Source organism: Erythrolamprus reginae, chromosome 4, assembly GCF_031021105.1.
Source record: "Erythrolamprus reginae isolate rEryReg1 chromosome 4, rEryReg1.hap1, whole genome shotgun sequence".
In the NCBI taxonomy this organism is placed as follows: Eukaryota; Metazoa; Chordata; class Lepidosauria; order Squamata; family Dipsadidae; genus Erythrolamprus; species Erythrolamprus reginae.
Window position 1 is genome coordinate 12,664,728 of NC_091953.1, and position 20,249 is coordinate 12,684,976.

Here is a 20,249-nt window from a genome sequence, read left to right on the forward strand (position 1 = left end):
GGGGCGGGGGAGGAAGACCTTGGGTCAAACCACTCAGGTGGGCTTCGGGCGTCGCCAAGACAACCTGCCATCGCCCCCGCTAGAAGCGGCTGCGCTCGGTTATCCCGCGACTCCGAAGGGACCAGGGCGCTTCCCTCTTAGCTCCGGCCGGCTTGTGCCCCATCGCTCTGCCGGGTGCGCGGCCCTCCAAAAAAGCCCCCAGCTTCGCCATCCTCTTCCTCCTCCTCCTCCTCCGCCACTCCTCCCTTCAGCAGCAGCAGCAACCTTAGGCTCCTATGGCAACCAGCCTGCGCGTGCCGCTCGCCTGGGCGCGGCTGGCAGGAGCAAGCCGGGGCGGCCGCCGAGGACGAGACATGCGGGCGTCCGCCGGGGAACCGCCGGAGACCAAGGCGGGCGACTCCGCCGGGAGCCGGATCTACGGCGAGAGCAACGATGGGGGTCAACCCCGTGAGTGAGAGTGGGGGGGGGGGGGAGCGGCGAGGGTGGAAGGTTCCCCACCCACCCCGGCCAGGTTGCAACCAGGGAGTCCCCCGCCGAAATGCCTGGAGCAGCGATACTTTCCCCTCCAGGTTGCTTTTTATCCACGGAATGAGGGGAGAGATTTTTCAGGGTTGTTGGGGGGGGGCGTTTATTGGGGAGGGGGCTTCAGCTCCAGAGATTGGAAGTTAATGGAGTGGAGAAGATCTTTGGGAGGTTTTGGGGTGGGGAGGGCAGGTTGGGTGCTGAGGATTTGAGCTCCAGAAATTGAAAGTGAATGGAGTGGAGGAGATCTTCAGGGGGTTTTTGGGTGGGGGGCGGGTGGGGGGCTGAGGGCTTCAGCACCAGAAATTGCAAGTTAATGGAGTGGAGATCTTCAGGGGTTTTTTTGGTTGTGTTGGGGGCAGGTTGGGCGCTGAGGGCTTCAGCTCCAGAGATTGGAAGTTAATGGAGTGGAGGAGATCTTCAGGGGTTTTTTGGGTGGGGGGCGGGGGGAGACTGAGGACTTCAGCTCCAGAAAATGCAAGTTAATGGAGTGGAGAATATCTTCAGGGGGCTTTTTGGTTGGTTGGGGGGCAGGTTGGGGGCTGAGGGCTTCAGCTCCAGAAAATGCAAGTTAATGGAGTGGAGAATATCTCCAGGGGTTTTTATGAGCGGGTGGGGCTGGGGGGGCTGAGGGTTTCTGGAGCAGAAATTGGAAGTTAGCATTTAGACATCCATCCAACCATCCATCCATCCATTCTACCCACTTCGGAAGGATATAAGGCTGAGTCAACCTTGAGCCGGTGGTGAGATTTGAACTGCTGAACTACAGCTAGCAATTAGCTGAAGTAGCCTGCAGTGCTGTGCTCTAACCACTGCACCATGCTGGCTCTGAGATCTTCAGGTTTTTTGGGGGGGAGGGACGTCAGAGGCCGTTAATGGGAGTTAATGATCAACCCAGGCTTTCTTTCCCACTCTGTTTTTATCCACCGAGAGCAGAAATTCTCCAGGTTTTATTTTGGTGGGTGATGGTGGTGGTGAGGAGGTATGGCTTCCACTCCAGCAACTGGAAGTTAATAGGTAACCCAGGTTGGGTGTAAACCGAATGGGAGTAAAGTTTGTCTCTGTGGGTGATGGGCTCTGGAATACCCCTTTCTGGTGAGAGCGGTTGGGTGGAAACCACTCCCTGATCGGTTTGCAGAATTCAGGGATAAATGCAGTCTGCTGTGATACATCCCATTCTGCTATGGATCCGTTGCACCCATGCACCCAGCAGGGCTGTGGCCAGTGATTGGAAAATTCCCTCCTGCTTCTTTAAATGGGACTGCTGGTGACATCATGGGCATGCCCCTATCGTTGCCTTGGCAACAGCACAGAAGCAGTTTGCTCATTCACTTACACCTGGATGTGGTGTTTTTTTCAATTTTTTAAATGTATTTTCAAGTTTTGTAATACAAAAAACAAGAAATATGACAGAACATTAAGACAGCAAACATACATTTCACTACTTCATTATTCCGTCGATGGTTTTTTGTTTCGTATGCCATTTAATCTATGAAGAGTAAACAAGAGCACAGGCCCTTATAAAATATTCTTATCCATATCCGGAATGGACATTCACATATTTATGTGAGCATACAAAATATATAAAATAAATATAAACTTTAACTCTGCTCAACTAATCTACTATGTTGTCTTCCTCCTTTCTTTTTTTTTAAATAATTTTTATTGAGTATGTAACTATTAAAAAAGACATTACAGACTTTGTTGTGTGTTTACATATTTTGAATATACTTATGTCTTAAACTACAAAACAACACAAAACAACATAACATAACCCTAACCCTCCCACCACCCGAACTGTAAATCAAATCAGTTCTTTCTTTGTATGTTTTTACGGCCTGTAGCAACTGCGGTTAGGTTCTGTTTTTCTATATAAGCAGTACAATGATAATTAAAATTATAATCAATTCTGAATCTTATTTTATATAGAAATTCTAAGATTTAATACCATAGTGTTCTGTCGGGCTCTCTGGTAGACTTCTCCCAAAAATTCACAGGTACAAATTTCAGACACACACATGTTTGAAAATTCAAAACAATGTTCTTTATAATGAAAATTCACTTAAACTAAGCCCTCTTTTGGTATAGCAAAGACCATTTGTCTCCAAACAAACTGGTAATTTATACAAGTCCCTTATCAGTTCTGTGATACTTAGCTTGCAGCTGTGAGGCAATTCACAGTCCTTCTTCTTTCACAAAGTAAAACACACTTTGCTCTGGTTTAGTTGCAAAGCGGGGGAAAATCAGCACACAAAAGGTCAAAGTCAGTAAAGCAGTCACGAAACACAAAGATCAGATAATCCTCCACAATGGCCAAATCCACAGGCTGCTATTTATAGCAGCCTCACTAATTACCACAGCCCCACCCAACCACAGGTGGCCTCGTTTTCTTTGATAATAATCTCTCAGTTGTTGTTGCCTATGCATTGCTCTCCGCATGCGTGGCTGTATCATTAACTCTTGTTCTGAATCCAAGGAGGAGCTAGATAATTGATCTCCTTCTGAGCTTCTCTGCCACACTCTCCTCCTCCCTGTCACTTATGTCTTCTTGGTCAGAGGAGCCTTCATCAGCAGATTCCACCGGGGTGGGGGGCAAAACAGGCCTGCAGCATGTGGATGTCTCCCCCACATCCACAGTCCTTGGGGCAGGAGCTGGGCCAGAGCTAACCACAACACATAGTATATATTACAGTATTTACAGCTATTCTTTCTCCTATTATCAACCCATATGTAAAATTCTTTCTAAATATCGTAGTAATATGATTCATCTTTGTCTTCCTCCTTTCTAACTGCACTTTAGTCGATTTGTAGCACCCCCAAGGAACCTTTTAGCTTCTCTAGCAAATACCATTCTGTCAATGTGAATGCGCCCATCACAGTGTCTAGTTCTGCTTGAGTAAAGAGTATCTTCAAAACCCGTCTCCGTTTTCCAAAGAAGGGGACTGTAAATTTACTCTTGGATCTTTCTGCTTCCAGTCATTCTGTGTGAAAAAGTCGCTTCGCGTGATTTATCATCATGTCCACTGTAGGGACCATGGATTCCAATCAACATTTTAGTAAGCCCTTTGCTGACTAGCAACAGAACATGGAATAATCTAGGTTTACCTGGTGAATTCTCTGATTCATCATCTATCGTTTCAGGGCTACAGTGAACCTAGGTCAAATCCATTTAATGACATGCTTTACGGTTTTTATTTTTCCCCACTTCCCAACCAATATCCCTCAGATTTCCCAATATTAAGATCTATTCTTCCGAGCTTTTTGAGATCAGCCAAGGTTACCCAAGAACTATATATGATGTTAGGTTAATGTTTTATCGTGAACCACACCTTACTTTTATAAGCAACTCAAGGTGGTAAAGACACACATGCTGCCCAGAGTTTCCTTGTAGGGGAAGTGGGCGGCAGAGTAAAATAAAATAAAATAGAATAGAGCTGGAAGGGACCTTGGAGATCGTCTAGTCAGAGAAACATAGAAATATAGAAGACGGAAGGCAGAAAAAGACCTCATGGTCTATCTAGTCTGCCCTTATACCATTTCCTGTATTTTATCTTAGGGTGGCTATGTTTATCCCAGACATGTTTAAATTCAGTTACTGTGGATTGACCAACCACGTCTGCTGGAAGTTTGTTCCAAGCATCTACTACTCTTTCGGTCAAATAATATTTTCTCATGTTGCTTCTGATCTTTTCCCCCAACTAACTTCAGATTGTGTCCCCTTGTTCTTGTGTTCACTTTCCTATTAAAAACACTTCCCTCCTGAACCTTATTTAACCCTTTCACATATTTAAATGTTTTGATCATGTCCCCCCTTTTCATTCTGTCCTCCAAACTATACAGATTGAGTTCATTAAGTCTTTCCTGATACGTTTTATGCTTAAGACCTTCCACCATTCTTGTAGCCTGTCTTTGGACCCGTTCAATTTTGTCAATATCTTTTTGTAGGTGAGGTCTCCAGAACATAGAAACATAGAAGACTGACGGCAGAAAAAAACCTCATGATCCATCTAGTCCGCCCTTATACTATTTTTTGTATTTTATCTTAGGGTGGATATATGTTTATCCCAGGCATGTTTAAATTCAGTTACTGTGGATTTACCAACCACGTCTGCTGGCAGTTTATTCCAAGCATCTACTTCTCTTTCGGTCAAATAATATGTTCTCATGTTGCTTCTGATCTTTCCCCCAACTAACCTCAGATTGTGCCCCCTTGTTCTTGTGTTCACTTCCCTATTAAAAACACTTCCCTCCTGAACCTTATTTGTTTATTTATTTATTTATTTATTTATTTTTATTATTTAGATTTGTATGCCACCCCTCTCCACATATTTAAACCCGCCAGCTGATTTTCGACCTTGGGAGAGACCATTTCGCCCTCTGGACTCTTCAGAGAAGCTTCCCCTGAAGTCCTGGAGGCAAACCCCACCCCCAATCCAACAGACAAATTGGAAGTTCCGAAAAACACACTTCTGGTTTGCTGTTGTGCTGTTTTTTCCACTCCAGAGGGTTCAGGAAAGCTTCCGGAAGCCTCGGAGTGCAAAAAAAAAGGCACAATGAGCAAACAGGAAGTACGTTTTTCTGAACTTCCTGTTTGCTTGTTCGGCCATTTTGTTCACAGCCCAGGCTTCAGTGAGGCCTGTGCGCATGTACGGGGACGAGGGGGGGTTGTGTCCATGCGTGGGGGGTGCACATGCGTGGGGGGAAGGGAAGTGGGGTGGGCACATGCACGCATGCTAGCACACACACACGCACACCCAAAAAAGGTTCGCCATTACTGACTGTACCATTTGAGATACATCTCTTCATAAAAACCTCCAGGGATGGAGCGCCCCACAATTTCTGAAGGCAAGCTGTTCTACTAGTTAATTGTCCTCAATGTTAGGAAGGTTGTCTTTAATCCAGGTTACTTCTCTCTTTTATTAGTTTCCGACCATTGTTTCTTGTCGTTACCTCTGGTGCTTTGGAGAATAATTTGACCCCCTCTTCTTTGTGGCTATAACAGCAATAACAAGACAGCGTACAATAATAATCCAATATTAAAAATGATTAAAAACCCATTAATATAAAAACCAAACATACATACAGACATACCATGCATAAAATTGTAAAAGCCAAGGGGGAAAGAGTATCTCAATTCCCCCATGCCTGGTGGCAGAGGTGGGTTTTAAGTAGCTTACGAAAGGCAAGGAGGGTGGGGGCAATTCCAATTTCTGGGGGGAGTTGGTTCCAGAGGGCTGGGGCCGCCACAGAGAAGGCTCTTCCCCTGGGTCCCACCAAGCGGCATTGTTTAGTTGACGGGACCCGGAGAAGACCCACTCTGTGGGACCTAACTGGTCGCTGGGATTCGTGCAGCAGAAGGCGATCCCTGAGATAATCTGGTCCGGTGCCATGAAGGGCTTTATAGGTCATAACCAACAGCGGAAACTGATCGGCAACCAATGCAGACTGCGGAGTGTTGGTGTAACATGGGCATACCTTGGGAAGCCCATGATTGCTCTCGCAGCTGCATTCTGCACGATCTGAAGTTTCCGAACACTTTTCAAAGGTAGCCCTATGTAGAGAGCATTGCAGTAGTCGAACCTCGAGGTGATGAGGGCATTAGTGACTGTGAGCAGTGAGTCCCGATAAGGCCGCAACTGGTGCACCAGGCGAACCTGGGCAAACGCCCCCCTCTCCACAGCTGAAAGATGTTTCTCTAATGTGAGCTGTGGATCGAGGAGGACGCCCAAGTTGCGGACCCTCTCTGAGGGGGTCAATAAATCCCCCCCCCCCCCAGGGTGATGGGCAGACAGATAGAATTGTCCTTGGGAGGCAAAACCCACAGCCACTCCGTCTTATCAGGGTTGAGTTTGAGTCTGTTGACACCCATCCAGACCCCAACAGCCTCCAGACACCGGCACATCACCTACACTGCATTGTTGACTGGAAAAGATTGAATCTCTTTTTGGTCAGCTTCCATCCATTATTCCTAGTCTGGCCTCAGAATATGGTTTATTGAATATTTTATTTTGATATAACATGGCATACCATTTGCAAATTTATCAGCTCATCAATTGAAATGGTCTTTTTCTAAAACAGGGAAGAAGTTTGTGTATGTTGAACCACCAAGGAGAGTTAGGGAAGTCCTGGAGGAAGAGCTGTATTTCCAGAGAGACGAGTGCAGAATCAGACACCCTTCAGAAGGTAAGCTTTGCAAAAAATGAGATGACTGGGAGGAAATGGTGGAAGGTCTTAAGCATAAAACCTATCAGGAAAGACTTAATGAACTCAATCTGTATCATCTGGAGGACAGAAGGAAAAGGGGGGACATGATCGAAACATTTAAATATGTTAAAGGGTTAAATAAGGTTCAGGAGGGAAGTGTTTTTAATAGGAAAGTGAACACAAGAACAAGGGGACACAATCTGAAGTTAGTTGGGGGAATGATCAAAAGCAATGTGAGAAAATATTATTTCACTGAAAGAGTAGTAGATGCTTGGAACAAACTTCCAGCAGACGTAGTTGGTAAATCCAAAGACTTAATGAACTCAATCTGTATAGTCTGGAGGACAGAAGGAAAAGGGGGGACATGATCGAAACATTTAAATATGTTAAAGGGTTAAATAAGGTTCAGGAGGGAAGTGTTTTTAATAGGAAAGTGAACACAAGAACAAGGGGACACAATCTGAAGTTAGTTGGGGGAATGATCAAAAGCAATGTGAGAAAATATTATTTCACTGAAAGAGTAGTAGATGCTTGGAACAAACTTCCAGCAGATGTAGTTGGTAAATCCAAAGACTTAATGAACTCAATCTGTATAGTCTGGAGGACAGAAGGAAAAGGGGGGACATGATCGAAACATTTAAATATGTTAAAGGGTTAAATAAGGTCCAGGAGGGAAGTGTTTTTAATAGGAAAGTGAACACAAAAAACAAGGGGACACAATCTGAAGTTAGTTGGGGGAAAGATCAAAAGCAACGTGAGAAAATATTATTTCACTGAAAGAGTAGTAGATCCTTGGAACAAACTTCCAGCAGACGTGGTAGGTAAATCCACAGTAACTGAATTTAAACATGCCTGGAATAAACATAGACCCATCCTAAGATAAAATACAGGAAATAGCATAAGGGCAGACTACATGGACCATGAGGTCTTTTTCTGCCGTCAGCCTTCTATGTTTCTATGTTTCTATGAAATTCAAATTTGGAAGTGCTTACAGTGGAAAGATTTGAAACCTTTGTACTTTGGAGTACAATGTTTATATTCCAAACATCAATCCAAAAGGAAAAAAAAGTTGAAGCAATCAATCAGTGGAACAGCTGGCCTCCAGATGTTGTGGCTGCTCCAAAGTTTTGAAGGAAAACCTTTGGCACAGGGGTTCCTGATTGAGCAGAACCGTGGCAACATTTATTTTATTCCACTTCTATGCCGCTCAACGCCGAAGGACTCAGGGTGGCTTACAACAATATAAAAAACACAAATACAGTACTGTACAATAAAAAAGAAGTCAAATATGAAAATCTAACACTAGAAACCCTAGTTAAAAACCCATAACTCAGTCAATCCAGGTAACATGGTGTGATTGTACCGTTTGATTGAGTAATACATAGGGTTTTTAGCTATAGTTTTTTTAACGTATTAGATTTGTATTGCATGTTGTATTTTTATATTTACTCTGTGAGCCACCCTGGGTTTTCGGAGAAGGGCGGCATACAAATCTAAATAATAATAATTAGTAATAATAATAATAATAATAATAATAATAATAATAATAATAATGCAATAAAAATATGAAGATCTAAAAATCGAGCTGCAACGACTCTGGCATAAGCCAGTGAAAGTGGTCCCAGTGGTACTTGGCACGCTGGGCGCAGTGCCAAAGGATCTCAGCGGACATTTGAAAACCATCGGAATTGACAAAATCTCCATCTGTCAATTGCAAAAGGCCGCTTTACTGGGATCGGCAAACATAATTCACTGCTACATCACGCAGTCCTAGGTGCTTGGGAAGTGCCCGACTGGTGATGAAATACGAAATCCAGCCTAGTGATCTCGTTTGCTGTGTTGTATTGACATAATAATAATAATAATAATAATAATAATAATAATAATAACAACAACAACAACAACAACAACAACACACAGATGTCAGTTTCATGGCCCCCAGGCCTGCCAGCAAAGCCAGGTCTTTGTAGCTTTTTGGAAGGCCAGTAGGGTGAGAGCAGTACAGACATTGGGGGAGGGGAGTTGGTTTCATAGAGCCGGGGCAGCCACAGAGAAGGCCCCTGCGGCCTCCCCACCCCTCTGGAGATCCTTTGGAAACCGGAAATGCCCCATTTCCCAACTTCTGGTAGGCCAAGTAGGCTTCCCTAGTGCCTGGGGAGAGAGAAAACGCCAAAGGCCCTCCAGAAGCTGAAAACACACTCCCAGAGCCTCCACATGAGCTGAAAATCAGCTACCTGGTGCACACATGCGTGTTGGTGCCAAGCTAGGGCAAGGGCTTGCATGCTGACAGGTAATGGCTCCTCGTGCCACAGGTTTGCCATCACTGCACATTTACTTAAATCATGGACTACAATCTACATGGAACCAACTACCTATAGTTCTATGGAACCAACTCCCCCGGGATGTCCATACTGCTCCCACCCTACTGGCCTTCCTTAAGGCCATGAAGACCTGGCTTTGCCAGCAGGCCTGGGGGGGCCATGAACTAACAACTGACAAGGCCACGCTGTATGAATGGTATGTATGTATGGGATTATGACTGCTTTATAATTAATGGGTTTCTTTTTTTAATACGGGGTTTTATAGTTTTAGATTACAGTGGCATCTCTACTTAAGAACTCCTCTACTTAAGAACTTTTCTAGATAAGAACCAGGTGTTCAAGATTTTTTTTGCCTCTTCTTAAGAACCATTTTCGACTTAAGAATGGAAAAATTTCCCAGGAACTTTGATAGCGGCACGAAGGCCCAGCCAGTTTCCCGCCATTCCCCCTTTAATCCCGGCCATCTCGGGCTTTTCTGGGCTGCCAGAGGAGCCTTTCGGTGGTGCTTAAGGTGGTGCTCAAAGAGGCTTTGGCAGTCCAGAGTGAACAAAGAGTTTCCTTTCTCTGGGCGCTTGGAGAGGGAATAGACCTCTGCCAGCGTCCAAAGAAAAGAAACGCTTCTTTTGCTCTGGGCTGCGACTGTCCTACTCCTCTTCTTCCTCCTCCTCCTCCCACAAAAATTCCAAGCTTTTATTTCTTTCCTAATGGGTTTGCACGCATTATTTGCTTTTACATTGATTCCTATGGGAACAATTGCTTCTACTTACAAACTTTTTTACTTAAGAACCTGGTCAAGGAACTAATTAAGTTCTTAAGTAGAGGTACCACTGTATATTTGACTTCTTTTTAATTTTTTGTATCTATTTGTATTCTATTTATATTATTATTGTAAGCCGCCCTGAGTCCTTTGGGATTGGGCAGCACAGAAGTTGAATAAATAAATAAACCACTTCCTGTCCCTGAGCAATGAAACATTATAGTTCCTAAATGGGACCCTTCAGCTTTTCCTTATTGCCTACAGTGTTCCAGTAAATTTCAAAGCAATCCATTTGTTTATGGCTCTGTAAAATAAAAAATTAAAAAGTCTGAAGTAAGATCATAAAATTGTGATGTTCCACTTAGCGATTGCGTCGATTAAATTCCAGGTCTCCGCTGTGGTTGCAACACAATTATAATAATGCTCTTCTGTATCTTATGGACAGTGGCTCTGGAAAGAATTTGGAGCTTGAAAAGAAATTTTCCCGTGGGAGCCTTCAACCCAGCATCACAGAATCAAAGCTGCTTCCTTCCTCAACCTTATTATTCCAGGCATGCAGTCATAAGAAGTAAGAATGTAGTATCTCTTTTCATTTCTGCTCCCCAAAATCAAAAGTGCGCATGTAAAACAGCAAAATGACATTGTGATTGCTAACATTTGTTGCATTCATTTACTTTACATAGAAGAGAGACACTGGATCATATAGGGCAGTGATGGCGAACCAATAATAATAATAATAATAATAATAATAATAATAATAATAATAATAATAATAATATTGTCATTGTCAAAACAACGAATTGTCATTGGCAACGAAAGTCATGTGACACCCAGAGACCAGTCCAACCATACATAGAAATTAGAATAGGTAAATTTAAAAATAGAATAAAAAATAGAATAAAAAAATAGAGGTGGCATTTATTTATTTATTTATTTTGTCAAGTACATATTGGAGGTATGTAAAGATATAATAATATTCATATACATGATACCAGTAATAAGAAAAAAAATAAGAAACATTAGATATAAAAGTATTCATATGCATGGTATTTATTTTTTATTTAATTTATTTAATTTTGTCCAATAGACAATAATACACAATGAAGGTAGTAGAGGACACCTTCCAGGAAATAAAATTAGAGAAGGAATAGAAGAGAGAGTATAGGATAAAATAAATCAATGAGAGAATAGAAGAAAGATAAAGGGATAGAAGAGAAGATATATGGGATATAAGAGAGACAATAGGACAGGGGTCAGATGGCACTCTAGTGCACTTATACACGCCCCTTACTGATCTTGTACTAGAAAAAATAAAAATAAATATTAGGACAGGGGACGGAAGGCACGCTGGTGCACTTATACACACCCCTTACTGACCTCTTAGGAATAGGGAGAGGTCAACAGTGGATAGTCTAAGGCAGTGTTTCCCAACCTTGGCAACTTGGAGATATTTGGACTTCAACTCCCAGAATCCCCCAGCCAGCGAATGCTGGCTGGGGAATTCTGGGAGTTGAAGTCCAGATATCTTTCAAGTTGCCAAGGTTGGGAAACACTGGTCTAAGGATAAAGTTTTGGGGGTTAGGAGATGATACTACAGAGTCAGGTAGTGAGTTCCATGCATCAACTACTCGGATACTAAAATCGTATTTCCTGCAGTCAAGTTTTGGAGTGGTTTACATTATTATTATTATTATTATTATTATTATTATTATTATTATTATTAATTAGATTTGTATGCCGCCCCTCTCCGTAGACTCGGGGCAGCTCACAACAATAACAAAGACAATGTAAGAACAAATCTACATTAAGTTTGTATCTGTTATGTGTACGTGTGTTGTTGTGGCTGAAGCTGAAAATATGGCATGCGGAGCCATTATCTCCTGGCACAAGAGGCGTTGCCCCAGCTCAGCTCCAGCGTGCATGTGTGTGCCAGCCAGCTTATTTTTGGCCTGCACAGAGGCTCTGGGAAGGCGTTTTTGGCTTCCAAATAGCCTCCAGAGGGATGGGGGAGGGTGTTTTACCTTCCCTGATTCAAAGAAGCCTTTGGAGCCTGGGGAGGGCGAAACAGGAGCCCACTGGGCACACTAGAAGTTGGGAAACAGTCCGTTTCCAACCTCCAGAGGGCCTCCAAGGAGTGGGAGAAGCATTTTTTGCCCTCCCCAGGCATTGAATTATGGGTGTGGGCACTCCTGCCTGAGTGATAGCATGTGCATACACTTTTTCGGCATCCAAGGAAAAAAAGGGTTCGCCATCACTGATATAGGGACTAACTGCAATTTGACAGCTTATCTGGGAGAAAAAATATTTTCTCCAACTAACAAATTTTGTGCGAAATTGGATAAATGACCTAGTTATATAGAACATTTATTGTACTGTTATGAACCAACAATATAGGTATATTGTATGGTATGGTATAGGTACATGGTAGACCATATTCAATTTGAAATTATGGATAAAAGGATAAATTTGGATAATGAAACTGAATTGAGACAACTGATGGGACGGTGGGACAAGGTAAGACGATATATGATGAGTAGAATCCGAGACCAAGCTATAAGAAATAAATTGGAATTGGGTCAAAGTGGATTATATAAGAAACACCCCCGATGGGTGGTGGAGTATGTGTGTGTATCTGGGTGGTGGGCACAGTTCACTATGCACTGTTTTATATTGTGTGTATTAAACTTGTTAAAAATTAATAAAAAATATTTTTAAAAACCCAATATATTTCAAAATGTACAATGTATTTCAAAATGTAACCTATAACTTATATATGTTACAAGTTACATTTTGAATTACATTGATTCATTTCTTGAATTCCTCATACCTTACAAAATTGACTACATATTTGCATTATATGTATATCATTGTATCATATGTTCCTTTTATGTATTTTTACTACTGTTATCCATATTTTCTATTCCATACACTAGATAAATGAGTAGAAGAGAGCTACTTTCTCTAAACTACTGTACATAAATTTAAAAAGCTACCAGATAGCCATAAAGAGATAGGAGGAAAACCCTATTTCTATATAACTCAGGATAGTGGTTATTTTTTTAAAAAAAATGTTAATCTAAAAATTGTTATTACATTGTTTCTGGGTTTTGGCTTAATACATTTTCCCCCATGCAATGTCTACTTAGAATAGTTGCCTGCAATTTTGAATCACAAAGCAGCATTCAGAAATTCCAGATACCAAAGATAGTTTTCCAACTTATGTTATATTCAATTTTTTTTTAAAAGTTAGACCTGTGGCCTATATTCACAACTGGGTTTTGCCTTCTATTATCACCCCAATGGATTACATCTGTTTTAAGAATTTAAATAATTCTGAATAATTTTTTGAAGGTGGATTAGCTGGAACAGAAAGACTGTTTAATTCACGTTTCCCAATTATATCATACAAATTATTTTGAATGCCTTATAAAGAGATTCATGGCTAGTTTTAGATTGTCTTGTGTGGTTTAGGGAAACATTTCCTTTTGATAGAGACCTTTAGAAGTTTTAATTCCTGATTACTAGAAGCCAGTTCATGTGTGAACTCTGCTAATGGAAGATTATAGCCAGTGAAGGACTGCAAAAAATTTTTACTGCTACATTATGGCATGGCTTATATTTGTGGGTGTGGCTTGCTAGCCATGTGAACAGGTGGGAGTGGCTTGACAATCATGTGACGGGGTGGCTTAAAGCAGTGTTTCCCAACCTTGGCAACCTGAAGATATCTGGACTTCAAGTTGCCAAGGTTGGGAAACAGTGGCTTAAAGGTCATGCGACTGGTTTAAAAAAGGCCACATTGACGTCACTCATGGGTTAGGGTGCCTGGCCTTTCCTCGCCTCAAAGAGATACAATTTCCCTTACTATTACTGAACATCCAAAATATACTATTTAATTCTATGTATATATGCCATGTGTGTACATACATATTAAATACAGGCATGCAAAAATATATATTATCTACTATATAAACTGTATGTGTAGATACACACATACACACAGCTTTTCTAAAATTGCACACATTTACTGTGATAGGAAAAATATACCCAGAGCCTAAAATGGGAAAAAAGGAAAAAAGGAAAAAATTTTCTACCAGTTCTGTGTACCTGACCAAAATTCTGTATACCTGACCTTACCCGTAGGAGACCATCACTGATTATAGCCCACAGAAATATTGTCCTATAAGATGTTAGACCAATCCTGATTCCCACATCTATCTCCCCATTGATATTCAGGGTTGATGTACAGTAGCTGATCCAGCTGACCTTTCCATTCAGTGACCTTCAAGGTTGAGCTGAGATATGAGCACTACTCTTCCCAATGTCTATTGAGATTCTCAGTTGTCCAAGTCATGGTGTCTTATAGGTGTTTCCTTTTAAAACACAACCCGGATTTCTTGTTTTGCTTGAAGAAAATCCGGTTACCTTTTGAAAGAAAAACACCTTTGGGACTACTCTTCCCACTTATAATTAGATTAGATTAGATTAGATTTATTGGATTTATATACTGCCCCTCTCCGCAGACTCGGGGCGACTCACAACAATGGCAAAACAGTACATAGTGACAAATCCAATACCCACCAATCCAATTACAATTTTAAGCTAAAAATTCATAAAAACAACCCCAGAATATATAAAAAACAAGCACACAATCAATCAAACACCAAAACAACATGAGCAAGGGGGAGATGTTTCAGTTCCCCCATGCCTGACAACAGAGGTGGGTTTTAAGGAGTTTGCGAAAGGCAAGGAGGGTGGGGGCAATCCTAATCTCCAGGGGGAGCTGGTTCCAGAGGGTCGGAGCCGCCACAGAGAAAGCTCTTCCCCTGGGTCCCGCCAGATGACCATTGTTTAGTCGACGGGACCTGAAGAAGGCCAACTCTGTGGGACCGAACCGGTCGCTGGGATTCGTGCCGCAGAAGGCGGTCCCGAAGGTATTCTGGTCCGGTGCCATGAAGGGCTTTATAGGTCATACCCAACACTTTGAATTGTGACTGGAAACTGATCGGCAACCAATGTAGACTGCGGAGTGTTGGAGTAATATGGGCATACTTAGAGAAGCCCATAATTGCTCTCGCAGCTGCATTCTGCACGATCTGAAGTTTCCGAACACTTTTCAAAGGTAGCCCCGTGTAGAGAGCGTTACAGTAGTCGAGCCTTGAGGTGATGAGGACATGAGTGACTGTGAGCAATGACTCCCGGTCCAAATAGGGCCGCAACTGGCGCACCAGGTGAACTTGGGCAAACGCCCCCCTCGCCACAGCTGAAAGATGTTTCTCTAATGTGAGCTGTGGATCGAGGAGGACGCCCAAGTTGCGGACCCTCTCTGAGGGGGTCAATAATTCCCCCCCCCCAGGGTAATGGATGGACAGATAGAATTGTCCTTGGGAGGCAAGACCCACAGCCACTCCGTCTTGTCTGGATTGAGTTTGAGTTTGTTGACACCCATCCAGGCCCCAACAGCCTCCAGGCACCGGCACATCATTGAATAATTTAACATGACCTGGATGACTAAGAATCTGTAGAAATTTAGCTATGCTGTTTGGGATGAATACCCTTCAAATTGTGCAACAGGATTTCCAGAAACAAAATTTCAAACTTTCAGGTGACCAAGAGGGCACAGATAAAGCTCCCAATGGCCCCAAGGACTCTCAGAATGAGGGCTAATGACCACATGTTGCAAGGAATATAAATCCTTCCCTTCTCAGTCGGAACTGAAGAAGCTTCTTGGATAAGGTATAAAACAATTTTAAGCAAAAAAGGAAGTCCAGTTGCCCTTTAAAAGAAAACACCTTTGGGCCTAGTCTTCCCACTTTTAATTGAATAATTTAACTGACATATCTTGGAATAAAGCTCCCTGCAACTTACTTTGAAGTATTTATGTTTAGGGGCGCTTACTTTTTCATTGCATCAGGTTTATGAGTTTTCAATTTGGGCAATTCTGCTTTGCACAATCATGTTCAGTTTTCTCAGATTTATGAAGGGAACAACTGCATATTTTATTTACCAAAAATATACGTTGTTGGGACCCTAATATATATTTCATTGAATAGCATTTAAACTTATATACCGCTTCACAGTGCTTTACAGCCCTCTCTAAATAGTTTACAGAGAGTAAGCATATTTCCCCCAACAATCTGGGTCCTCATTTTACCAACCTTGAAAAGAAGGAAGGCTGAGTCAACCTTGAGCCTACTGAGATTCAATCTGCCAAACTGCTGGCAGGTGGTGATTAGCAGAAGTAGCTTGCAGTACTACACTCTCTAACCACTGAACCACTGAGGTTAGAAACATAGAAACATAGAAGACTGACCAGAAAAAGACCTCATGGTCCATCTAGTCTGTCCTTCTACTATTTCCTGTATTTTATCTTAGGATGGATATATGTTTATCCCAGGCATGTTTAAATTCAGTTACTGTGGATTTACCAACCACGTCTGCTGGAAGTTTGTTCCAAGGATCTACTATTCTTTTAGTAAAAGAATATTTTCTCATGTTGCTTTTGATCTTTCCCCCAACTAACTTCAGATTGTGTCCCCTTGTTCTTGTGTTCACTTTCCTATTAAAAACACTTCCCTCCTGAACCTTATTTAACCCTTTAACATATTTAAATGTTTCGATCATGTCTCCCCTTTTCCTTCTGTCCTCCAGACTATACAGATGGAGTTCATTAAGTCTTTCCTGATACGTTTTATACTTAAGACCTTCCACCATTCTTGTAGCCCATCTTTGGACCCGTTCAATTTTGTCAATATTTTTTTGTAGGTGAGGTTTCCAGAACTGAACACAGTACTCCAAATGTGGTCTCACCAGCGCTCTATATAAGGGGATCACAATCTCCCTCTTCCTGCTTGTTATACCTCTAGCTATGCAGCCAAGCATCCTACTTGCTTTCCCTACCGCCTGACTGCACTGCTCACCCATTTTGAGACTGTCAGAAATCACTACCCCTAAATCCTTCTCTTCTGAAGTTTTTGCTAACAGGTTCTATGACTTAAAATTATCTCCTTGACGGAAAAGACTCTGGTTGAGTAGGAATGTCTATGACAACTTAAGCAGATTTCCACTTTACATTTAAGAAGAATTACTTGATTGCCTTCCACTCCTGATGAAATTTATTTGTTTAAAACAAGGCACAGAACTGTTCCACAAATACAATACTTATGAATTATTATTATTATTATTATTTAACAAATTTATATTAAATTTTATTTATTAAATTTATATTTATATCTCCATTTTGATACTTTCTCTTTTCTAGGATAGTCATTCTGAAAAAATATCTGCTCTGATGGAAGTCACAGAAGAAAAGCAAAACTATGGCTGTCACATTTATCTGAACATAGACAACTATATTTTAGTATTTATAAAGTTGCTTATAAAATAAAGTTTGAAGCTATGCACCTGCCAACCACTGTATCTAAGGTGATCATCTATGACTTAGCTCACTACTAAATAATTCACTACTTTGTAACAACAACAAAAAGTCCCATCTAGATCATTCAGAGTGAATTTGAAGTTGATGTTTTATATTTGTAAGGTCCTCAAAAGTTGTTAAACCGCTCTGGGAGCTTGAACAAATGGTAAAAAGACAAGTCAGCTTTGAGCTCAATTCTCATGGTCCTATTTTTTTGTGTGACTGGCCTTCATTGAATCCAGTTTTGATCTGAGAACAATCCTGCTGCTTTTTCAAACACTATTGATTGATTAAACTGTGCAGGGGTGAGAAAGAAGAAATTGCTTAAGGCCATAGAGATAGGAGAGGGGAAATCAATGGTTTTTTCCATCCTGTTGTGTATTTTCCATCCTGGGTGTAAAAAGACACTCAGTCCTCCAGGCCATTTGAGGCAAAAGATTTCTTAGATAGTAGCAATCAGTAGCACTGGTAGTGTTTGACCTACAATCATTTATTTAGCAACTGTCTGAAGTTACAACAGCACAGGAAAAAGTGACTTACAACTGGTCCTTCCACTTATGACCTTTGCATGGTCACATGATCACATGGTCACATGATCAAATTTCAGGCAAGGACAAATTGCAGCGTTCATTTAATTGACATTTGCAACTTTCCCAGCTGGTTTTTAACAAGCGAAATCAATGGGGGAAGAAGTCAGCTGGACATAATGACCATGTTGTTTGCTTAACAACTGTAGCCATTCATTTAACAACTGTGATGGAAAATGCATGTCTCGCTGAACGACTGCCTAGCTTAGTAACTGAAATTCTGCTCCCTAATTGTGGTTACAATCCCTGCCTATAAGGGATTGGAAATCAATATCTATTTCTAAAAAGAATAGATTTTGTAGGGCCATCTCAAAGTCTGACTGAAATTCTAGAATTGGTTTACTTCTGCCTCATAATATCCACCATTACAACAGAATGAAAATTGTCCCTTTTACTAGATCTCATTTTTGGCTCCATGTCAGAGGAATGTTTAATTCCACTCCAGTCTGAGAATGGATAGTAGACTTTCCCAATCACAATTTTCCCCTTGCTGGTGAAAAAATTCAATAACATTCCAAAAAGCATTCTATTAAGAGAAAGGGGATTTTTTTTTCACATCACGTTTTTTAAAAAATATGGAAATGAAAAATCTCTGGCATAGAACAACTGCTTGCAGAAGAGGACATATTAAATCCCTGCCACACTTAGAAAAATAAATGAGTGGATACCATAGATATACACAGCCCTATTTATTCAAAGGGCGATATCCTTCAGTTGAATGCACCTTGCAAAAGACAGATGGAAAAAGGTAACACTTTTATTATTGTACTTTCATATTTGTGATGGCTGTCCCTTTTCAAATAAATAAATTTGGGGGAATGGAACAAATTTTCCTTTTTGAGCAGCAAAACTAATTGTGGTTTTAAAAAATATATATTTCACATGTCTGTTACCATGTAGAAAAGATCAAAATATCTCCTACGTCTATCCCTGTTTATAAGTTAATTTTGTTTATCTGAATATATCTTCCATCTGTTACTATTACTTTTATAGGTATGTATTTCATTTATTCATAACATCTCACAACTGTGTTTTTAACAAACCCAGAGTAGCAATGCATGTTGTATTTATTGTTATCTTTCTAAACCAAGTTTATAATTTTGTATGTATTTTGATGTGTCTTGAAATATAATAACTTAGAAACTGTTTTGTGGGTGGGGAGACAATTATTCTAAAAGGGCAAGCATATATATATATATGTGTGTGTATAATGTATACATATGCACATACATAAAAACAAACAGTAAATAATCCCTTATTTCTTCATGAGTGCTTTACTACATATTTTTGTCCTCATATTAGAACAAAAGATATATATATATACCGGTATATATATATTTGTTTTCGTAGATTTTCACAGGTACAGGTATGATGGTCTTGGCATATTTGGGTTTCTTCCCATGTAGGATTTGGAAATTTCTGGCGACGTTTCGACGAGGTCCCACTCGTCATCTTCAGGCTGGTGCTTCTGTCCGTGTTTGCCCTAGAACAAGGACAGAAGCACCAGCCTGAAGATGATGAGTGGGACCTTATTTTATTTTATTTATTTATTTATTGGATTTGTATGCTGCCCCTCTCCGCAGACCTTGTCGAAACGTCGCCAGAAATTTCCAAATCCTACACGGGAAGAAACCCGAATATGCCAAGACTGTCATATATATTTGTGTATATATATCTATATATATGCACACACACAAAACAACAAATAGTAAATAATTCCTTATTTCTTTGTGATTGCTTCATGACACATTTTTTGGTCTTCAAATTACTACAAAAGAGATTTTGTCCCCAACTCATAGTTTGGTACAGGACTTGCCAACAATTCATACTTATAAATGGAAGGGTTGGAATTGGCGAAAACAATTGCTAAAAAATCAACACAAATGTTCTACAGAAATTCAAATTCTGTGGCAAGTACTGAAATATTTCAACATACAAACATTCGTTATTTCTTTCATATGACTGTATGCTACACCACTTTCTATTATTAGAAATATTGAAGCAGGGTACAATAAGTGAATGTAAATAAAAATATTGTAAATAAACAATTGTTTTGCTGCCTGATATGCTGACTATTATGGGAGAATCTAATGCTTATGCCAAAAAGCAGTAGATTAAAACAGTATTAAAACAGCACATTCAACCTAATCTAAACTTACTGCACCTGTGCCTAGTTTGCCAATTGCACAGTGGCAGATGGGACAGACTTCCAGAGGGTTAACATCATTGCCCAGAGGATCAATGGTTGCCCTCCCACTACTTGAAAGGGCTTTATAGTTCCCACTGCCTTAAGAAAGTTCAAAACATTCTTAAAGATCTATCTCATCCTGGGCACCCTTTTTTTGAACTATCACTTTGGCAGCCAGTACAGGAAAATGAAGACAAGGACAAATAGGCTGAAAAACAGCTTCTACCCCAGAGCACTAACTATGCTGCTCAAAAAA

At 40.9% G+C, this 20,249-nt stretch overlaps 1 protein-coding gene across 1 annotated transcript; it reads left to right on the forward strand.

Moving 5' to 3' along the window:
* Window positions 1–244: 244 nt before the first annotated feature.
* On the forward strand, window positions 245–19,869 carry LOC139166289 (uncharacterized protein C11orf97 homolog). Its single transcript, XM_070749644.1, has 4 exons — window positions 245–447; window positions 6,601–6,705; window positions 10,250–10,372; window positions 17,063–19,869. Exons 1-4 carry the CDS (start codon window positions 276–278, stop codon window positions 17,065–17,067), a joined length of 405 nt encoding a protein of 134 aa, XP_070605745.1. The 5' UTR covers window positions 245–275; the 3' UTR covers window positions 17,068–19,869.
* Window positions 19,870–20,249: the final 380 nt, after the last annotated feature.